Source organism: Zingiber officinale, chromosome 4A, assembly GCF_018446385.1.
Source record: "Zingiber officinale cultivar Zhangliang chromosome 4A, Zo_v1.1, whole genome shotgun sequence".
NCBI lineage: Eukaryota > Viridiplantae > Streptophyta > Magnoliopsida > Zingiberales > Zingiberaceae > Zingiber > Zingiber officinale.
Genome location: NC_055992.1, coordinates 98,642,780 through 98,662,249, shown reverse-complemented (window position 1 = coordinate 98,662,249; position 19,470 = coordinate 98,642,780). Strand labels below are relative to the sequence as shown.

At 33.4% G+C, this 19,470-nt stretch overlaps 2 protein-coding genes across 2 annotated transcripts; one reads left to right on the top strand and one right to left on the bottom strand.

Annotated features, from left to right (window-relative positions):
* Positions 1 to 348: 348 nt before the first annotated feature.
* On the bottom strand, positions 349 to 13,464 carry LOC121970304 (phenylalanine--tRNA ligase beta subunit, cytoplasmic-like). Its single transcript, XM_042520913.1, has 19 exons — positions 13,187 to 13,464; positions 13,054 to 13,109; positions 12,846 to 12,958; positions 12,297 to 12,426; positions 12,035 to 12,150; positions 11,884 to 11,950; positions 11,423 to 11,464; positions 8,406 to 8,447; positions 8,066 to 8,142; positions 7,704 to 7,830; positions 7,435 to 7,602; positions 6,451 to 6,579; positions 6,223 to 6,333; positions 3,888 to 4,022; positions 2,432 to 2,506; positions 1,660 to 1,767; positions 1,358 to 1,444; positions 1,203 to 1,286; positions 349 to 655 (listed from the first exon to the last, which is right to left on the bottom strand). The coding sequence occupies exons 1-19, from the start codon at positions 13,242 to 13,244 to the stop codon at positions 587 to 589; spliced, it is 1,794 nt and encodes a 597-aa protein (XP_042376847.1). The 5' UTR covers positions 13,245 to 13,464; the 3' UTR covers positions 349 to 586.
* A 3,060-nt stretch (positions 13,465 to 16,524) lies between these two features.
* LOC121972537 lies at positions 16,525 to 17,397 on the top strand. The gene has a single exon (XM_042524193.1). It carries the CDS (start codon positions 16,525 to 16,527, stop codon positions 17,395 to 17,397), a length of 873 nt encoding a protein of 290 aa, XP_042380127.1.
* Positions 17,398 to 19,470: the final 2,073 nt, after the last annotated feature.

The following is a 19,470-nucleotide window of genomic DNA, read 5'->3' as shown; positions in this document are numbered from 1 at the left end:
AAAAGAGTTAAATTTTCAAATAATACAATAATATTTAATCAATTTAAATTAAAATCATTTTAATTAAATTGATAAAAAAAAATTAATAAATCTAAATATTACGTTTAGAAATTATATTTATTTTATAAATTTTGTGAAATGCACGGTTGAGTTATTGTAAAATGTGATTATAAATTTGGAGAAATAATTCATTTACTAGATTAAAGAAAAAGTCATGCAAAAAACAATCATACAAATACATGCAATTGTTGTCATGGAAGAACAATTCTCTTTTATAGTCATTTTAAAATGAATAACGATGATAAAGACGGTTTATTGCTACTACCTATAGTTTATGAGACACCGAAGGAAATCAAATTTAATAATATACCATCAATGATTATCCAAAAACTGAAAACTAGATTTAAAAGTCCCAAAAAAAAACTATGAAAGTCCTGGCTATAATTCAAATTTAACCGAGAGAAACAAAATTAAGCATAACATTTGAAAAACATTTAATCATGGAGGGCCATTAGGCTCTAACAGTGAAAAATGAGCTGAAGGATGATCAACAAGTCCCTGCATGCCTTTGATAAGCATCATAACCCTACAACAACGACTGGATGTCGATCTCCATGAAAGAACAAGGATCAGGGATACCAAATTTCTTCAAAACCTGCAAATATCATGATGCTTATATCCTCATTTATATTTAAATGAAAACACACTCATCATCACTGTCTTTTACAAGTGCTAAAAGTGCAGTTTCTGGGGAAAATGCGAGGTCATGGAAGAAATCCTAGTGTTTACCAAAGTTCAACAAAATATAATGCCAATTATTTTGACCATCAAATTCATAGTTTAGTTTTACATTGTCAACATTCTACTATTATTTAGCATCGGCAAAGATAGTCTTTAAACATTTGAATCTTAAAAAATTAGATCCTTACAGTGTGCGGGCTTGTAGAGAATAATGACCTAGAGGACCACTACATTAAACGAAATACATGCAACATAATTCTGACACTGCAATCTAAGATAAGTGTGGCTTTGAGAACACAAATCATACAAAATTAAGAACAGATTAAAATTAGAGGAATAATTTAGTAAAATAAATCGGGCAAATCTACGTGAAACCAGGTAAATGAAATTGCTAATTTATATATTTCATATATAGAAGTTAAAATGGTATAAAGTTTTGCATGCAGCATTCTATATAGTACCTCGGGATGAACAATTCCAAAGTTCCCAATTTGTTTCCCATTAAATATGATGCTGCATTGTCTATTAGGAAAATATTCCGGCTCCTGCATGACAAGGTAAACCGGATGAGTAGGAACCTCAGCTGTGACTAGAAATGAAAATACAGGACTCTTACATCTGAAGGCTTATGATAATTATCAGGGACATTAATGTGAGGTGCTCTTACAACTTTCATTATTCTTTCCACCAATCCCAAAATTTCCTGCACGATGAATTTACCCCGATTGAGATGTCTTCTTTTTCCAAGAAACTATCACCTAAACTAGGAAATCTAACTTAAATATCAAGGTCACTGAATAAACCAATAGGAAAACTAATGGACAAAAAGCCAAAAAGCATTTAGCCGAAAATAAGAGAGGAATGCAACATATAGAGGAGGATTTGATAATGAGTACTGTGGTTTCAGAAAAATTATACCTCAAATCCTGAGGAAACATTACAATATAATGCTGCAAGTCGACGATTGTTTGATGCACCGACATCCCGATCGCCACCCAACACAACAACATCACCAACTTCAAATATCTAAATAATTACAGAGTTTATGTGAAAAGGTTGGAAGTACACTTCAGACCAAAAGATGCCAAGTTCAATCAAACATAAAACACAGATAATTTTTTCCTCCTAAATGTTCAGGAGCAGGCAAACTAAATGTTTCCGAAGAATAGAATAACTTTTCCTCTTAAAGAAGGGGTAATGGTAAGAAGGTTGTTTGAGCAATGGCACAAACCAAAATACAACCCACAAAATCTGAACTCAAAAAACTGAATAGTAGTTTGATTTAGGATGGGATTGATTGAAAATTTTCCATTGTGAAACTGAAGAAATCTAGCGAACTTTAATAGACAAACAGGCCAAATTGAAATACCAGCTAATCATGTCTGAATCAGCCATCATGTGTCAACAACGAAATTCATCTACATTGTCATGATTCTGGCATCTTTATTTTAATATGCTCTTTTTCAGATACAAATGAAAATTCTAAATGATCAGGCATTTATATGATAAAAATTACAATGAGCACCAAAATATTACCCATAGGATTTCAGTTTTTTATCAGTAAATAGTTACCAATATCATTAATCTACTGGTTAAACAACATAGAAATTCCTGGAGTTTACAACTCATTAGAGAACATTCAAGAGAGAACAAGAGAGAAACTTGTTTAGCAATCCAACATATTATATACCTTTATAGGTCTGGGGTGGTCAATATTGTGCTTTAGGGTTTTCAATAAGCATGACATCAGACTGGTTCTAACCACCTGTCACATAATTCCAAACAGACATGAAATTCAGTTCTCAAAGCAGAACATAGAAGGTAACAGGTTAAAACATATGAAGGTATACCATAGGCAAACAACTTTTTGACATAAAGAGGGAGAAAGGAGGGGAAGGAAGTGTCAAATGAACATAATATCCATGAACAAGCCCTCCATAAATGGCTCAATAAGAGCTCACTTTTGTTTGTTTGGAACAAATAATAATAATAAATAAAGAAGCTTGAAAATGCTTGACACCGTAATTGGTAACTATACGAAATGATACTCTGTAAGACATCAATCATGTGAATAAATGTGTATTGTTGTTCCATCAGTTAACACCTAATCTAGAACAAAAACGTACTCCTTCAAGCTGATTAGTAGTATCACTTAAGATGGAACAAATTCTGCAAACAACCAATCATTTTCCTTATCTTATAATTTTCGTTGATAAAATTAGCATTGGTACATTGATGCTATCAAATAACATACGATTTAAAATCAAGGACTAGAATTTCAGGAAAGTTAACAACTGAGAGATATTCTTGAAAATACATTAAATAATGAAGAACTCAATTCTCAAGTCATATATGGCTAAGTCACAAACTCACAATATATGATTAGCTAAATTAAACAACTATATATAGTTTTATTATGTTTGAGACAAAAATCAAACCATTTGATATGTGAGTAGTTAAGATGGATGAAAATGAAGTTCCATGTAAGAGTATTAGACAACTAGAATGTATTATTCAACAAGGGCTGTTGATGAAGATATAATTAATAAGATAAAGAGTGGAAGATCTAACCAAAGAGGAGATTTTGGAGTATTGTGTGTTGTCATGTACACCTGAGGCTAAGAGGAAGTTAGATAGGATTGTGGAGGACATCCTGCCATACTTTATGGACAATGATGTTAGGCAATTAAACACAACTCAAAAAAAATATCAATATAGCAAAGTGCTAAGATGGACGCATGGAATTACCAGAAAGGATAACATAAAAGGTAACTCAGAAGAATTAAGTTTAGCTCCAATATATGACAAAATGAGAAAAAATAGATTATCATGTTCAAGGACGATTAATAGAATATATAATAAGACATTTTATGAAATACAGTTGAAGTGAGTAGAAAAAAATAATGAAAATCTTAGTTATTTGATAAAAAAAGATTTAGTTGTTGTCATCTTACTACTAGTGATATATAGGTTCGCCTGGAAGAGTTCAATAGAGTAGTAAGATCTAAGAAATCAACACCAAATAGTTGAACCTTTGGTTTCAACATTGCTTGGTCATGATAGAAGAGTTTGAATCTAATGAACAAACTAAAAGATGATTAATATTCAGGAATAAAACACAAGCTAGTCAAAAGTATAAATGAAACCTCAAAGTCAGCAGAACGAGGATTTGCTATGATAACAGCTTTATCTCCATCATCCTTTCGCCTTAGCATCGAAAAATTCTCTTCATGTGAGCATAAAACCCATGTTAAGACTTCCATGTAACCTGCCCTTGCAACCTACAGAAGATGGTATTTTTACAAAATACTAGGTGTTATGCAAGTAAAGCCTCCCAGGCGAGAGGCCTAGAACAACAAACTTCGCAATTTCCTAAAATTAAATGCCAAACATGTAAAACTAGTCAACACAGAATAAAGGAAGGGAATAGCTACTAGCACAGGAATAACAAAAACAATGATTAAATGAAGTAGATCATATGAAAGACCATTTGGGCAGTATTGACTATAAGGACAACAAGATAGTAACTGAGAAAACAGATGCATTTAATCAGTTAAGGGTAAAATACAAAGATTCGGAAGATTCATTTTTTATATCTTCAGTTGTAGTATAGAAGAAAAGCTCCATCAAAAAAAACCTCATCCTAGTTAAGACCCAGCCAATTTTTTCCACAGATCATAACAGTTTTTGCTGATCAATATAATAAATTAATTCCAGATGACATTATAAATTAATGCCATCTAGATAAAAATAATTTATACATAAAATTAAAAACTTAAAACATAAAATTATTGTAATATTTTCCACTTTATGTTTTTTAATGTAATAATATTTATTTACATGTTGGCTAGTATATTTAAAACCTAGACGCTCACAATGGAATAGCATAGAGTTGAGGAAAATTTTCTAAAAAAACACATGAAATTACAATGCAAAATGCAAGCATCCCTCGATGATAAGCAAGAAAGACAACAATAAATATTTTTTTCAATTGTTATGAATAGATGTCCACTTGTCAAATAAATCAGTTTTGTCATTTGTATTAAGTAACGAACACTGGCCAAAAACTAATTCATGAAACCAGAAGCAAAATACATGCATGCCATATGTTGTCTCAAATTTCACAATAACTATAAACAGACAATCAAACCTGTAGGTGGTTGCAAGAGAGGAACAGGCCAGGCCGAATATGAAGTTTAATAAGCAACCTTGAAGGTGGTTGCAAGAGAGAAACAGGCTGGGCCCGATATGAATTTCAATAAGCAACCTTGAACAACTCGGTAAAACTAATGGCCAAGCTAGAATGTTAAGCTTGGCTCATTCACAGCCCTAATACCAAGGACGAGGGTTAGTGTGGCCTTCCAGAGTTCCATGAAGGCAAAGATAAGAGGGAAATCGATCAAGATATAGACAGGTATAGAGCGTCATTATTCAAAAATCATGTGCATATTAGTCTTCTTGTATCCTGAATTCCCTCATCCACCCTCATCTGCAGAAAATTGGGTGAACAGAATACTGGCCAAATCCTATTTGCAGAAACCACTCCAGTGCCCCTCCTTTTTTTTGGATTGAGCGAATGAAGGAAAGAATCCATTTGAGAGCCCATTCCCTCTGCTTCCATCCAAATAAATGCCTTCAATATTAAGTTGTATACCACATAGCAAAAAAGGATTTGTATTGCCAACAAATACACATACGCTCTTCATGTAAATCTGTGAAGCATATACAACATGATTTTAAAAGCCAGTCTTCAGCATTCTCCCACTTCACCTACAGGTTGTATGGTCTGTTGATTCAAAAGGCAGGTTAGGCAAGCCGCCGATGCAGCCTGTCTGGCCACCCAACTCAGTTGCATCCAGGTTGGTTCACTTGGGAACAAACAGTTTGATCGGAGGGCTGAGTTCAAGTTACAGATAATATTAAACCTAAATTGCAAAGTATCTCCCTATGTTGAGTATATGACACTAGTTATCTTTTTCATATTTTGACATTGTAGTATGATGGCACTAATTATGAATTTGCTTTGTGTTTTTTGCAATGTGGATTTCTGATTAAGAATTGCATGTTGTATTATGATTTATTTTCAATTAACTGCAATGTAAAATAGGATAATTTTGTTATTGTCCTTATATATTTAGTGATTTATAGTATGTTATTTTAATAATGTCTTATCAACTGCTTACTGCATTGAACCGCATTTTAATACCTTAGCAAGCAATAGCAAAAAACATGGAATTCTATCTCATAGAATGAGGTTTTAATTGTAGACAGCCACTTTTGGTGTAGCATGTTGAGTATGACCCAAGAGAAATATTTGACCAATAATTGAATGTAAATAGAGAAGAGGAAACAATTAGTTCAACTACAATCCAATAAGAGCTAGATTCCAATAGAAATAAAGGTCACAGACAGCTTCAAAAGTAAATCAGTTACCCAAGCATTCAAGAGAACAAACAAAACAACTATATGCGACCTTTCTACCTCAGCTCTGACTTTATCAGAAAAGCGGTTCAAAGGTTGTCTCCCTCCAGTAGTCATGCATTTAGGCTTTGATTTTGGGATATTGTTGTATCCATATGCAATAGCTACATCCTTTAAGAATAAGAAAACAAAATTTGCAAATTCAAAGTAAAAGAATAATCAGATATATTTTGCCCACAAACTACTTAGTAGATGATAAAGTAATAAGAGATTGGTTATGAACCCCACTTCCATCACATCACGGGCATGTAGAATGTCGCTGCGAGTGGGAGGTACAGAAACAACAATATTAAAATCTCCAGTGGCCAATGATGAATGAGCTGCTTCCAGTTGCATTTTATTTAATAATGTTACAACCTGTCATATTTAAACATTTTCACTTGTGCATCTTTAGAAAGATTTCAAATACAAGAACATGCAAGCAGGAGGATAACATGTCATAACTACTAGAAAGCCTCACGTCTGTGTTTAATTTAAAAATCTTCTCATAGAAGGAGTTCATTTACAACAGATAATAGTAGGAAAAAAGAAGGATTAAGGCAACTAATTTAAGTGTCTAAATAACAAGAAACTGAAAGAAAAGATTCACTGAGCATAAATCCTGAAAACTAATACAGCATGCCTGACTAATGCATCACAATTGGAGAATTTATTCTATAGCTTAGAATATAGGAAAATAAAACTTCAAATATCACAAATTACTGCCAGCCACTAATTTTTAGTATACAACCAAATATTGTTATTTGAAATTTAAACAAGTTTGCAATTTTAGACAAATATCAAAACCAAAAAAGTTAAAATAGAGAACACAGATGTGAGGATCTATGTTGCATGCATCTTTTCCTTGGGATGGAATTTGAACTACTGAGTTTAAAGGAATATCAGTACCACTTACAAATTTAAATCCATGGCTAAACTCCTGGCAAGTCAATAAATACAAATGGAAAATAACCAAATAAATGTTCTTGCTTGAATTAGAAACATTAAATCAACTGTCTGCAGGGAAAGAGCATCCACAGGCGTCTTAAAAGACATGAAATGATACTGGTTTTATTCGTAAAAACAGTGATAAACTAATTCTAGTCTACAAGACCTAATCATGGTATCAACTCAGCAAGTATTTGCATATACAAGATTAAATTGCTTCAAGTCCTCAACAAAATCACTAACCAACACTAGAAAACATTTAGCTTAAGCAGAAAATATCAATACCTCAGAGACATCAAGAGAGATGCCAATTGGATCAATTATCTCAGATAAAGGGACTTCCATCCTAGAAACTGAAAGATCAGGACAGATCATAGATTTCCCATCAGAATAAATTACCTCAACTGGTTCCACCTCAAATTTCTTTTCGCAATATTCTGAAAACATAGTCACCTGGACAAGTAAAGGAAGTGAGACCCATTAGAACACAATGGGTCCAAAACTATAAAGCATGAGCTAACATTTAGGAGCATCCAAAACATTTTTCTGCCTACCATTGTATTCAAAACAATCTTAGCTTTTGTCAAATCAGTGGCAGTACATTCAATGAACACATTTCTTGTCTTTAGGTTGATTGCTGAATGTGCACCGTTAATAATTGGTGGAAGTGAGAGAACAGTTCTGCAGAAAACAAGATGCATCTATAAGAAAGTTCGCAGCTTGTTCTAAAAGAAAGAGAATACCAAAATTTATTATTTTTGTCATTCTAAAATTCTACACCACCAGAGGAACGTAAAGAATAATACAGAAGTATGAAGTGCATTCGGGAATAATCAAAATCAGTCATTTGACAAATTAGCCAAGTAATTGTCAGGTTGTAAAACAATAATGTGGGCACCAAAATGAATGTATTTACCTATTGTTGTCATAGATCACTGGGTACACAGGAGAGTTCTCAATTATGTGCAAGAACTTCTTAAGCTTCATATCTGACTGCGAAATTGAATAGAATGGTGATAGTGAAAACAATAAAGTACGTGGATTTAGAAATTTACATATTCAAAAAACAGAGCATATAAAAGAAGTAAATTACTAGCATACAATATAACAACAGAAACAAGATAATCTATTTCAAAGCAATTAGGAAGTAACTACATTAATCAACTATTGAGGTAGAAAAGGAGCTTCTGAAAGAAGCAAGGAGTTTTGCATCAATCAATATATTGAACATGAAGAACCGATCTAGAGAAACTTACTTTGTAATATTCCAATAGATCATCAGCCCTGAAACTTTTCACCTAGAAGGTGGCAAAGAAAAATAGAGTTAAACAAAAATTATGCAGCACAATAATTTAACACAACAAATGGCTATGTAAAGTAGAATCCATGCAACTAAAAAAATTGTTAAACTATTGATTGCAAAGTTCTCCGATCTATAAAGTTATCTGATTCTTACTATTCATCACAAATCAGCTTATTTCCTGTAATCAAAATCCATTCCGAGATTCTGACTTAATCTTCATAAAGTAGGATTAAGATGATTGGTTTTGGGTAGCTTGGAGATAGTACAGTTATGAAAAGCTTAGGGATAGTGGAAGATCATTCAAGCTAGGTATAACCTAAGTGTCAAAAACCAAAGAGGCAAGGAAAGTGTGGATCAACTAAGAGAGAATAATTTGACCAAAGAAATCAAACCTAACAGGCAAATTAGAACAAATAGAGAAAGAACAGTCTAAAACCAGAGAGTTAAGACTCTGGCATGTTGCTAAACATTCTTCATTTTTTTTTTTGGCATATCAATAATAAACTAAAAAAAAATAGGCATATCCACGAAAATACTTCAAACATCATCCTGATTGAAGATACTTCCTTGCTTAAAAAGCTGGTATAACAGCTTTTGCAGTCTTATGCTATAGAACTTCTCTATGACAGCAAGAGCAAAACTGTGGATAGTAATGATTTTATAACCATATATATCCTAAAAACTTAGGCTGAAAATATTCATATGATTATGATACCATAACTTATGAGATATGACAATGTAGCTAGTTTCCATAAAAAGTTATTTGGTATTTTTTAGAAAAGTATATATTTTTATTAGATAAGTATGGTATTTTATGAAAAATAAATCGTATCATCAATCTATTGGGCAAATTTTGAGTTAATACAATTTTCAATTTCCAACATCCTATCAAAGTCATAATTTTTCTTTTAGATCGTCCCTTTCTTCTCAAAATCCTGTCCTTTCTTCTCTCTACAACTATTGTATCAGATGCACCTAAATAATCAAGCTACTTTTTCTTGATTTTGTTGATTTCTCTGTTTCAAGCTTCCTCCTCTAATAGTACTAATCAAGCCACTTTCTTTCAATTTTCAGTTTATTTATTATTTTCTTTCTTTTTTCTTTTCCTCTGTTTCTTCTCTTCTTTCTGTTGCTGCAAAAGTATCTACCTCTTCTTTCTTTCTGTTGCTTCTTCTCTTTTACCATAATGCACGTTGCAACCTTTTCTCTGTGCATCCTCTTCTTCACCACAAATTGCAGATCCTTTGCCTGCACCATCGTCAACATCATCTGCACGCAAGTCAGCAGCTACCTGAGTGCCGACACCGGGTGCAGAACCCACGACAGCAGCTCCTAGCTGCAAAAGTCGAGGAGTCACCCCCTTTCCCTACAAATTCAGCAACTCCGCCTCGCAGATCTAGCTTCACTTCGTCCTCGCCTTGCTGAGACACCACAACACCCTCCAGCATCACCTGCAACACTGAGTTTGTGATGCAAGACCAACCTAGGAGTACTCAATCTCCAATAAGTCATAACTTTTGACTCGGGACTCGGAATCAGGCTCTGTCAGCGCTCACGCATGCATAATTTAAAGATCTACATTTGTTACTAGGAACCATAACTACCTAGTTTCGGGCACAAAAACCACGGTTTAGGTCCTTTTCGGAGGATCCGAATATCTTTTTTGCTATTTTTAGTACTTTTTATTTTAATGGTATTTAGGGTATTTTTGGTTTGTCGAGCATTTATGGGTTAGGATTTGTCTATAAGAGCATCCTGTTTTAGTAATTTCTTTTTGTTCGAAATTCTGTTATAAATTTTCATTTTTTCTGGTAAGATTTCTTTCCTTTCTTTACGAGATAAAAATTGAGATCTATATATTAGGATTTGTTTCCTTTATTTAAGTCTGAGGAATCATCCTCTATTGATAATAAGTTTTTTTTTTTTGGGTGTTCTCTTTGTTTTAGTGATTTCTCTCCTTGTCTTCTCCTCAATTCCGCTTACTCATCAGCCCATTGGATAATCACTATCCTCCCGACGTCGGTTTGCCATCTCTTCCAACTGCAATCGCATAGTCGAGGTCTGCCCCAACCTCAAGGAGGACCACACCCTCTTCTCCCGCGACGAGGAGCTCCACCTCTACTATGATTTCTGCCATATTAGGTTTCAATTCATTGGTTGCAATTTTTAATGTTCCTTTCATTAATACAATAGATGATTCAGGTTTTAATTCCTCTAATAAAATAGATGGCTTTTCAAACACTAGTTCATCCTTATCATCAACTTAGGATGAGAAACCTCAACTCTCACTCGTTCTTCAAATATATCAATTGCTTAACATTCAATCCCCTTCTTAAGCTTTACCCTAGAGTCTTCATTAGGAATATAGGGGTTTTATTAGAAAAGTTTATTATGAAGAATATGTCATATGATCAATCTATAATAAGGGATTAGAATCTGATGTATTGGAAGAGTTTTCAGTTAATAAATTTTCAATGTCCAACAAAAATAATAGTGGAAATAAAATGATGTGCTTAAATGTCAAACTGGTACTAGTGGAATCACACAGAAATGTGACACTTACTACCAAGTAATTCTATTTTAACAGCATTTGCTACTGCATTGCCCCCCCCCCCCCCAGGATTACTGGTGTAGCATTTTGCAGCATCTGTAAGATGTTTGCCAATGTTTATATCATGAAAATCTGATGAAGTTCAGACTTGTAACACAAGCCGATACTCATACCACCCTATATCAGCTTTGAAAATTGGTTTAATTGATGCCCAAAGCATTTGACACTCACAAAGTTCAATGTGAAATAGTGGTACTTTAAGTTAATTAATTTCTAACAATTTGCAAATGTAGCACATCAGGAAAAAATTTAAGCATTAAAGAATGAAGAACCACAACTAGATCTTGCAAAAACAAATTGAGCAACATATTTAGCATCACAGCTATGAAGTGAAGGACAATAAATAAACATTGAAGTACCTGCTTTAAAGGCACAAAATTAATCTCTTGAGGTGGTAATGCCTGAAAAATGAAAAGAGAGCGAAGAAATTGTAAGAATACTGGATATGCTCATTATGATAGAAGAACAATAGCGGAGCACTAAAAGCTCCATTGACTAATTTCATGTGAGCAATAAAGAAAGGACAAGTTATTAACTGTGACAAGTTAAGCAATACAAGGATGTTCTACCTACTACCTAGAATCTGAATAGAAAAGCATTCACTATAATCATGTAACAGTGTAATATAATTTATAAAGTAAACTTTGGAAATGTATAATATCACTAAGGAATTCAATATCTTCTGCATAATTTGTGTTGGTTCTGTTCATTATCTCCATAATAATGCTGCATGGATTCAAGATTATTAACAGCAGCAGAAAAGGTCCAAAATTATGAAGGATTGCCACTGACTTATCATAAAGCAAGGTGTGTGTATTACCTCATATGAAAAAGGACCCTGTATTGTATCCAAATCATGTGTCCCAATAGCAACTAAGGTTCTTCGCCTGGTGTTAAAAGAAGGATAAGTTTTGGCAATGATTCGGAAGCAAGAACTAGGCAGGAGAAATCAGGCAAGATTTGAAACATACCTACATATATTTTGGTGTAATTTATCTTGCAGCTCAATGAAGCTGTTGTATCTTGCTTCATCAAAGGTTATTCCTCTTAGAATGGCACAGACAACAAAAGGCCGGATCAATGAGGTCTATTAAATAAGAGAACACTGTTACAAACTTTGTTCTACTCACAAAATAAAGAAAAAACTAAAAAGATATGTTGGCAAGCCAATATTTTTGGTGCAACAACTAAGACGAGAAAGCCTGAGAAGCTAGTCTCAATGATTTTAATCACCTCAGGTTTGACATGCATTTTGAGTATTGATTTAGATGATACATCAGAGACTGTATACAAAGGGTTTGCTTCCTTTTCAATGAAAATTCTGAGAGCTCGAGCAATTCCTTCAAGACAGAGCAAATCATATCTGCAGTTGAATTTACCACATAGAGAAAGGAAGGTATAAAACCAACATTACAACCATCATCAAATGAACAACAAAAGTATACTGCATTGTTATTCCTTCTTGAAAATGCATGTATGTGGATAACAGATAAAGGCTAGAAACTCAAGGCTAAATACAATGCATAATGTGATCCAATTAGAAAATAGAAATCGGCACTGGATGATGAAGTGCTATGCTCACCATGTATCTATAAAATGTTTCTATTAATACAGCAACAGTACAAAGACAACGGTGTTAAACATCTCTGCATGTTAAATACATTCTGAATTAAAAAAAAAACAACTAATGCAACGATTTCCTTTTGCACCTCAATAACACAAGTTGACTAGACAAAATATTAATTAAGATTTAGAGACCTACTAGAAAGATTCGAATTTTACCTATTGGCTGCGACCTCGATCTTATAAATGACTTCCTCGTCCTCGTCACCAGCTTCTGCCTCTTCTTCTTCTTCAAGATGCTTCTCTTTCCGAATAATGGCTTTCTCCGTAGTCTTCGCAGAAAGGGAACAGATAAAATAAGTCGATTACAATAAAGTCAACGAATACTATGAAAGAGTAAGATAAAATCAAATCTACGATGACTCACAACATCATCGAGCTCGATGCCGAATTTGAAGCATAGTTCCTCGAACTCCTCCTGCGCTGAGATCGTCAAAAACGAAAATAAGCAGCAACACAGACGAAGAGAAAGGAGACAGGGAGAATCGAATGGGAGTTACTATAAGTTTCGCCGAGGGCAGCAAAAAGGCGGTCCCTCCCGACGCTCACCGTCGGCATCGGCTGCAGAACAACAATAAAACGGCTGTCTATGGGTTCCGCAAACTACCACGAAAAATCGAACGCTCTGGCCACCGCTCAGCGGCGGCGACGAACTCGCCGGCGAGAGATGGTAAAGAGCGGCGGGAAGGTGCGGCTTAGTGGGTTAGGGTTTAGAAAGCGTTGACTCGGTTTATTCCCTCTCTTTCACGAATGAGCATTGACTTCTCATGGGCTCATTTAACACTCCTTCATGAGCATTGACTTCTCATGAGCGCCCGGAATTAGGATAAATCCTAAATACTAAACATTATATTAATGTATTTTTTAAAAAATTAATTAATTAAATCAAATGAGCCTCCTTTTTATAATTGTATCCATAAAATTATAGAAGCTAACACATTGCTGGTATTCCTATAGTTCTTTCCTAGAGTACACGACCTCTTCGGTCAAGCGAGAGTAGATTCGTACTTTAGAAGACATTGCCAATACTGATCAACTACAAGTCAACCCGATTGATTAGATACGTGATCCCTTGTTGTTCCGGTAGAGCGCCAGTAACCTATATCGAAATAGGCTAACACCTAACTGTCCAATAGATAGAAAAATCAAAATCTAAAAAATATTTATTTTATTTATTAAAATATTATTTTAATAAAATAAAATAAAAACATATAAAATGATATTGTAAAAACTAACAATTAATTTTTACACATAGTAGAAGTTACATGCTAACTTTTATATTATCAATTATAATTGAATAATATTTATTTAAAATATATCGAGTACTATGAATTCCTCATCATTTATTTTGTAACCATATTATTGTTCAGGAAAATAAAATTAAAATATGCAAAGTTATTATTGTAAAAATTAAAAACTAGCTTCTATAACTATATAAGTTAGTTACTAGTGTCTAGTAATTATATCAATGTAAAAATTAATTATTAACTTTCATCTAGTTGAATATGTTAAGACCAAAAGTTGAGTTTAGATTCTCTGTCCCAATAATTTTGTGTCTCTATAGATTCTCGTCGATCGAACGGATTAAATCATATCTCAAGGATACAGTGCACTTCACTAAAATATCATATACATTTTGAGAATATCATAATCATCCGATCTAAGAAAAGACATAAGACACATGATTATTGGGACAGAATATCTCAATTTTCAAAAATTAAGTTTAATTATATGATGTTTCTTAAATAATCAGGTAATATAAGTGTATTTTGGATAATTTGGATTAAATTAAGTGTCCATTTAATTTTAATTAAAAATGGGCAGACGATTTTCAAAATGATCGGCCCTTTTACTTTTTGCCCTTTTATTTTCCCACGTCATTTTAATTTTCCCACGTGTAGAAAACACTGCCTTCGGGTTTTTTTCAATTTTTTTTTTAGTTTTTGGGTTGTTCTCTCTTGTTCTTTGTTTCTTAAATTATCTTCCTTTAATAAAATAAAAACGCTGAACGTATCTCATCCAAATTGAAACAAGTTGACCATATATGCTCGAAGTTCCTCTATGATTCGATCGATTCATCGCGAGCAGATCGGATGAGGGTCGGATCGCCTCCTTGTCAAATTGGTTCTTATCGGATTGATGATAGACGGCAAAGATAACTTGAGAAATTGAGACATCTTGCCGCTGCGGGGCAAAAACAAAAAAAAAAAAAAAACCAACAATTCAATCGAACTTTGATTGGAATGAATAATTGAAACCATACGCTGGTAACAACTACCAGTCAACCTTCCTCTGCACCAAACAAATCAGAGGACGGCCATAAACTTTCCTTTCGACCGAACTCAACGAGCTCACACGGCTTATTCTCAAGCTCATCTGCAAAAGCTTCCTTTTTTCCTCCCGTGCATTTGTTCTTCGCCCACGTGTAATTAAGGAGATCGATGCTGCAGCTGTTCCTGGCGGCGGCGTTTGCGGCGGTGCCGCTGACACTGTACCTGCCGCCGATGAGGAACCTTAGCTCGTTCATGGAGGTCGCCGAGCTGCTGGTCCAGGAGGCCGCCGGGTTCTCTCTGCAGTGGTACCTAGCTTTCCGGCGCGGCGTGCGGAGGATTGCGGCGCTCGTCGCTTTTGCCTTGAGGTAGAACTTCTGCTCGGCATTTTAACAAGCGAATGGTGGTCGTCTTGTGTATGTAGATTGAGCTTCTTGCAAGCTCTGTGTGAAGAAAAATTGCAGGGTTGTGAGTGATTAAGATCGAATTTTACGGTGAATGATCGTATCGTTTGCTTCAAAGAATCTGGATGTGTTTTTGTTTTGACTGGAGATTTCGGCAGAAAAAAAATAAAGCCAAAACAAAAGAATATTAAAATAAGATCTCAATGCTCAAAATACTCTATTCTTAGAGGAAAATTTTAGATATCAAATTACGAGTGATTAATTATTTTAATAATTTCCTTTTAACGATATAATTTTATTTTTTCATAAATTTAACTTTCGTTTGTCAGTTGATTTATAAATTTAAAATCGTAGGGATCAATTATTATAGATAAGATTCAAACAGTGACCGGAATAATTAAGATGAATATGACTTGTCACATTGATAATGACGTGGACCATAGCCGTGCTTATGCACCAAAGCGACTTAAAAGAGGGAGGACTAAAAATTCATTAATTAATTGTTAGTAGAATAATAATAATAATAATATTTGTTGTAAAATAAATTATGTGGATGTTCATAACCCCAATAATTTTATAAACTTCTTCATCTACATATCCTATCATCTTTTAAACTCCTAAGTTATATAAATTCATGAGGAGTTTCAATATGATTATGTACCTATAAATACATATGTATATTCATTTTAATGAGTAAGAAAGAAAGAGGAAAAAGAGAAAAGGTTAATAATAGTTCCTTTTCATATGCAATTGCTTATATAATTTTATATGTTATCAGCATGATAGTTCTATTTTTTTTAATCCAACTATAGGTAATAATATTAATATATATATATATAATTAAATTAGTTATAGGTAATATCAAAAAAAAATGTATAGATATATTTATATATACATATATTTTTTTTCTCAATCAAAATTATTCACATGTCAAGAAGTTAAATTTATAGTTCCTTTATCATTTAGTAGCTATTATCCAATTAATTATTAGTTAGTTACTTATTTGTATGACTTGCAACATTTCAAAAAATTTACAATATTTTACCATTAAGTATTACCAAATCATCTTTTGATTATATCATGTTTTATCATTTATTAATAAATATATATGATGCACGATAATTATTATTAATAATTTAGTTTTCTTTATAATAGATTCTTACTATGTCCAATCTTTCAAAGTTAGAGTTTGTGGCTCTTGATATTTCGGGAACAAATTATCTATCGTGGATTTTGGATGTGGAGATTCATTTGGATGCTATGGGTCTTGGAGACACCATAAAAGATGGAAATAAGGAATCTTTACAAAATCGTGCAAAAGCAATGATATTCATTCATCACCATCTTCATGAAGCATTGAAAATTGAATATTTGACAATTAAAGATCCACTTGAGCTATGGAATAATTTGAAGGAAAGGTATAGTCATTATAAAACTGTGATTCTTCCAAATGCTCGTTATGAATGGATTCATTTACGTTTACAAGATTTTAAATCTGTAAGTGAATATAACTCAACAATGTTTAGAATTAGCTCAAAATTAAAATTATGTGGTGAAAAAATTACTGATGAAGATATGTTGGAAAAAACATATTCTACCTTTCATACATCTAACATGCTCCTGCAGCAGCAATATAGAGAGAAAGGTTTTAAGAAATATTCTGAGTTGATTACATGTCTTCTGGTGGCTGAGCACAATAACGAGCTTTTGATGAAAAATCATGAGATCCGTCCAACTGGTGCTAGTCCAATTCCTGAAGTGAATGGGATAACTGGTAAAAATGATAAACGACAGCACAGACGAAAATTTCATCATGGTCATGGTCGTGGTCGTGGCCATGGTCCTGGTCGTAGATACGGAAATGATCAATCTCAAGAAAAGCATGATGGTTATAATAAAAGAAATACAACAACTCACCAGAAGTGGGTTAACAATAATGTTCATCAAAAGTGGACAAATGACAATGGTAAAAGGGTTCAAAGTGGACAAGATAATGACGAAAAGAAATCAGAAATTCATATTATAGATGTGGCATGAAAGGGCATTGGTCACGTACTTATCGTACGCCAAAATACTTTATTGATCTCTACCAAGCCTCTTTAAAAGGCAAAGTAAAAGATATAGAGATAAATGTTGTCATTCAAGACAATAACACAATTGTTGGTCCTTCTATGATAACACATTTGGATATTTCTTATTTATTTGCAGATCCTGATGGAGGGATAGACAATTTGATTGGAAATGAAGATATTTATGGAAATGTCTAAATCAATCAAATATTTTAAAATAAATTAGTTCATTTGCTATTATGTTTTCTTTCACTAATCTTTAGGTTGTTTCTCATCATGTATCTCTTTTGTTTTAATGAAAATATCATGGCTTTTGGATTCAATAATAGAGATTTATGCCTTATTGATAGTGCAACGACACATTCTATATTAAAAAAGGAAAAATATTTTTCTTATTTAGAAATGGGTGAAAGTAATGTTAATACAATATCTGGTACTACAAATATTATTGAAGGTTCCAGAAGAGTTAATATATCATTATTTGGAGGAACAAAATTTGTTATTGACAATGCATTGTTCTCTCATAAGTCTCAAAGAAATTTGCTAAGTTTCAAAGATATTCGCCGAAATGGATATCACATTGAAACATATGATGAGAATATTGAATATCTCTATATTACAAAATTAGTGTTGGATAAGAAACATGTATATGAAAGATTACCTGCTTTCTTATCTGGTTTGTATTACACAATAATATATGCAGTAGAAACAAATGCAATAGTAAACCCGAAGTTTACTGATTCAAATGATTTTATACTTTGGCATGACCGATTGGGACATCCTGGTTCTACAATATTTCAAAAATTTATCAAGAATTCACATGGACACCCATTAAAGAACCAGAAGATTCTCCAATTTAATGAATTCTCATGTTCTGCTTGTTCTCAAGGAAAACTTATTATGCGACCTTCACCATTTAAAGTTGGAATTGAATCCCCTGCATTTCTGGAACATATACAAGGTGATATATGTGGGTCTATTCACCCACCATGTGGACCATTTAAATATTTTATGGTGTTAATTGATGTCTCTACAAGATGGTCACATGTATGTTTATTATCAACTCGCAACCTGGTGTTTCCGAGATTGCTCGCCCAAATAATTCTGTTGAGAGCTCAATTTCCATAATATTCTATCAAGAAAATACGTCTTGATAATGCGGGTGAATTTACATCCCAAATATTTAACGACTATTGTATGTCTATTGGAATAACGATTGGATATCCTGTTGCTTATGTTCATACACAAAATGGTTTAGCTGAATCATTTATTAAACGCCTCCAGTTAATAGCTAGACCATTGATTATGAGAACTAAGCTTCCTACATCTATTTGGGGGCATGCTATTTTGCATGCAACAACACTTATACTTATCAGGCCAACCAGTTATCATATATTCTCCCCTTTACAATTGACTTTTGGTCAAGAACCTAATATATCTCATTTGAGAATATTTGGATGTGCGGTATATGTGCTAATTAACCCACTACAACGCACTAAAATGGGACCCCAAAGGAAATTGGGAATATATGTTGGATATGATTCTCCTTCAATTATAAGATATTTGGAACCAATGACAGGAGATGTTTTTACGACGCGATTTGCTGACTGTCACTTTAATGAACAATTTTTCCAAAGCTAGGGGGAGAAAATAAAGAGTTTCCCAAAGAAGTCACTTGGCATGCATCATTATCGCAATTTGATCCTCGTACAAATCAATGTGAACTTGAAGTTCAAAGAATAATACATTTGCAAAATATTACAAATCAATTGCCTGATGCATTCACTGACTTGAAGAGAGTGACTAAGTCACATATACCAGCTATTAATGCTCCAGCTCATATTGATGTACCAATTGGACAATCAATTAATGAGATTACAACTCGTCTGAAGCGTGGTAGACCAATCGGTTCTAAAGATAAAAATCCTCAAAAAAGGAAAGGAGCAACTAATCAAGATGTTCATTTTGAAGCGCCTAAGTCTCCTATAGAGACAACTGACATAACTTTTGATAAAACTCCAAAAGAGGTCCAGATACTTGA

Bases quoted from the DNA above. Each gene is read 5' to 3' on its own strand.
- LOC121970304 (XM_042520913.1), bottom strand. From the start codon at position 13,244: ATGCCGACGGTGAGCGTCGGGAGGGACCGCCTTTTTGCTGCCCTCGGC. The intron at 7,831-8,065 runs GTAAATACATTC...TGTTTTCTGCAG, and splicing joins GTGATCTATGACAACAATAG to AACTGTTCTCTCACTTCCAC. The intron at 2,507-3,887 runs GTTTCATTTATA...ATTATGTGACAG, and splicing joins CTCGTTCTGCTGACTTTGAG to GTGGTTAGAACCAGTCTGAT.
- LOC121972537 (XM_042524193.1), top strand. From the start codon at position 16,525: ATGTCCAATCTTTCAAAGTTAGAGTTTGTGGCTCTTGATATTTCGGGA.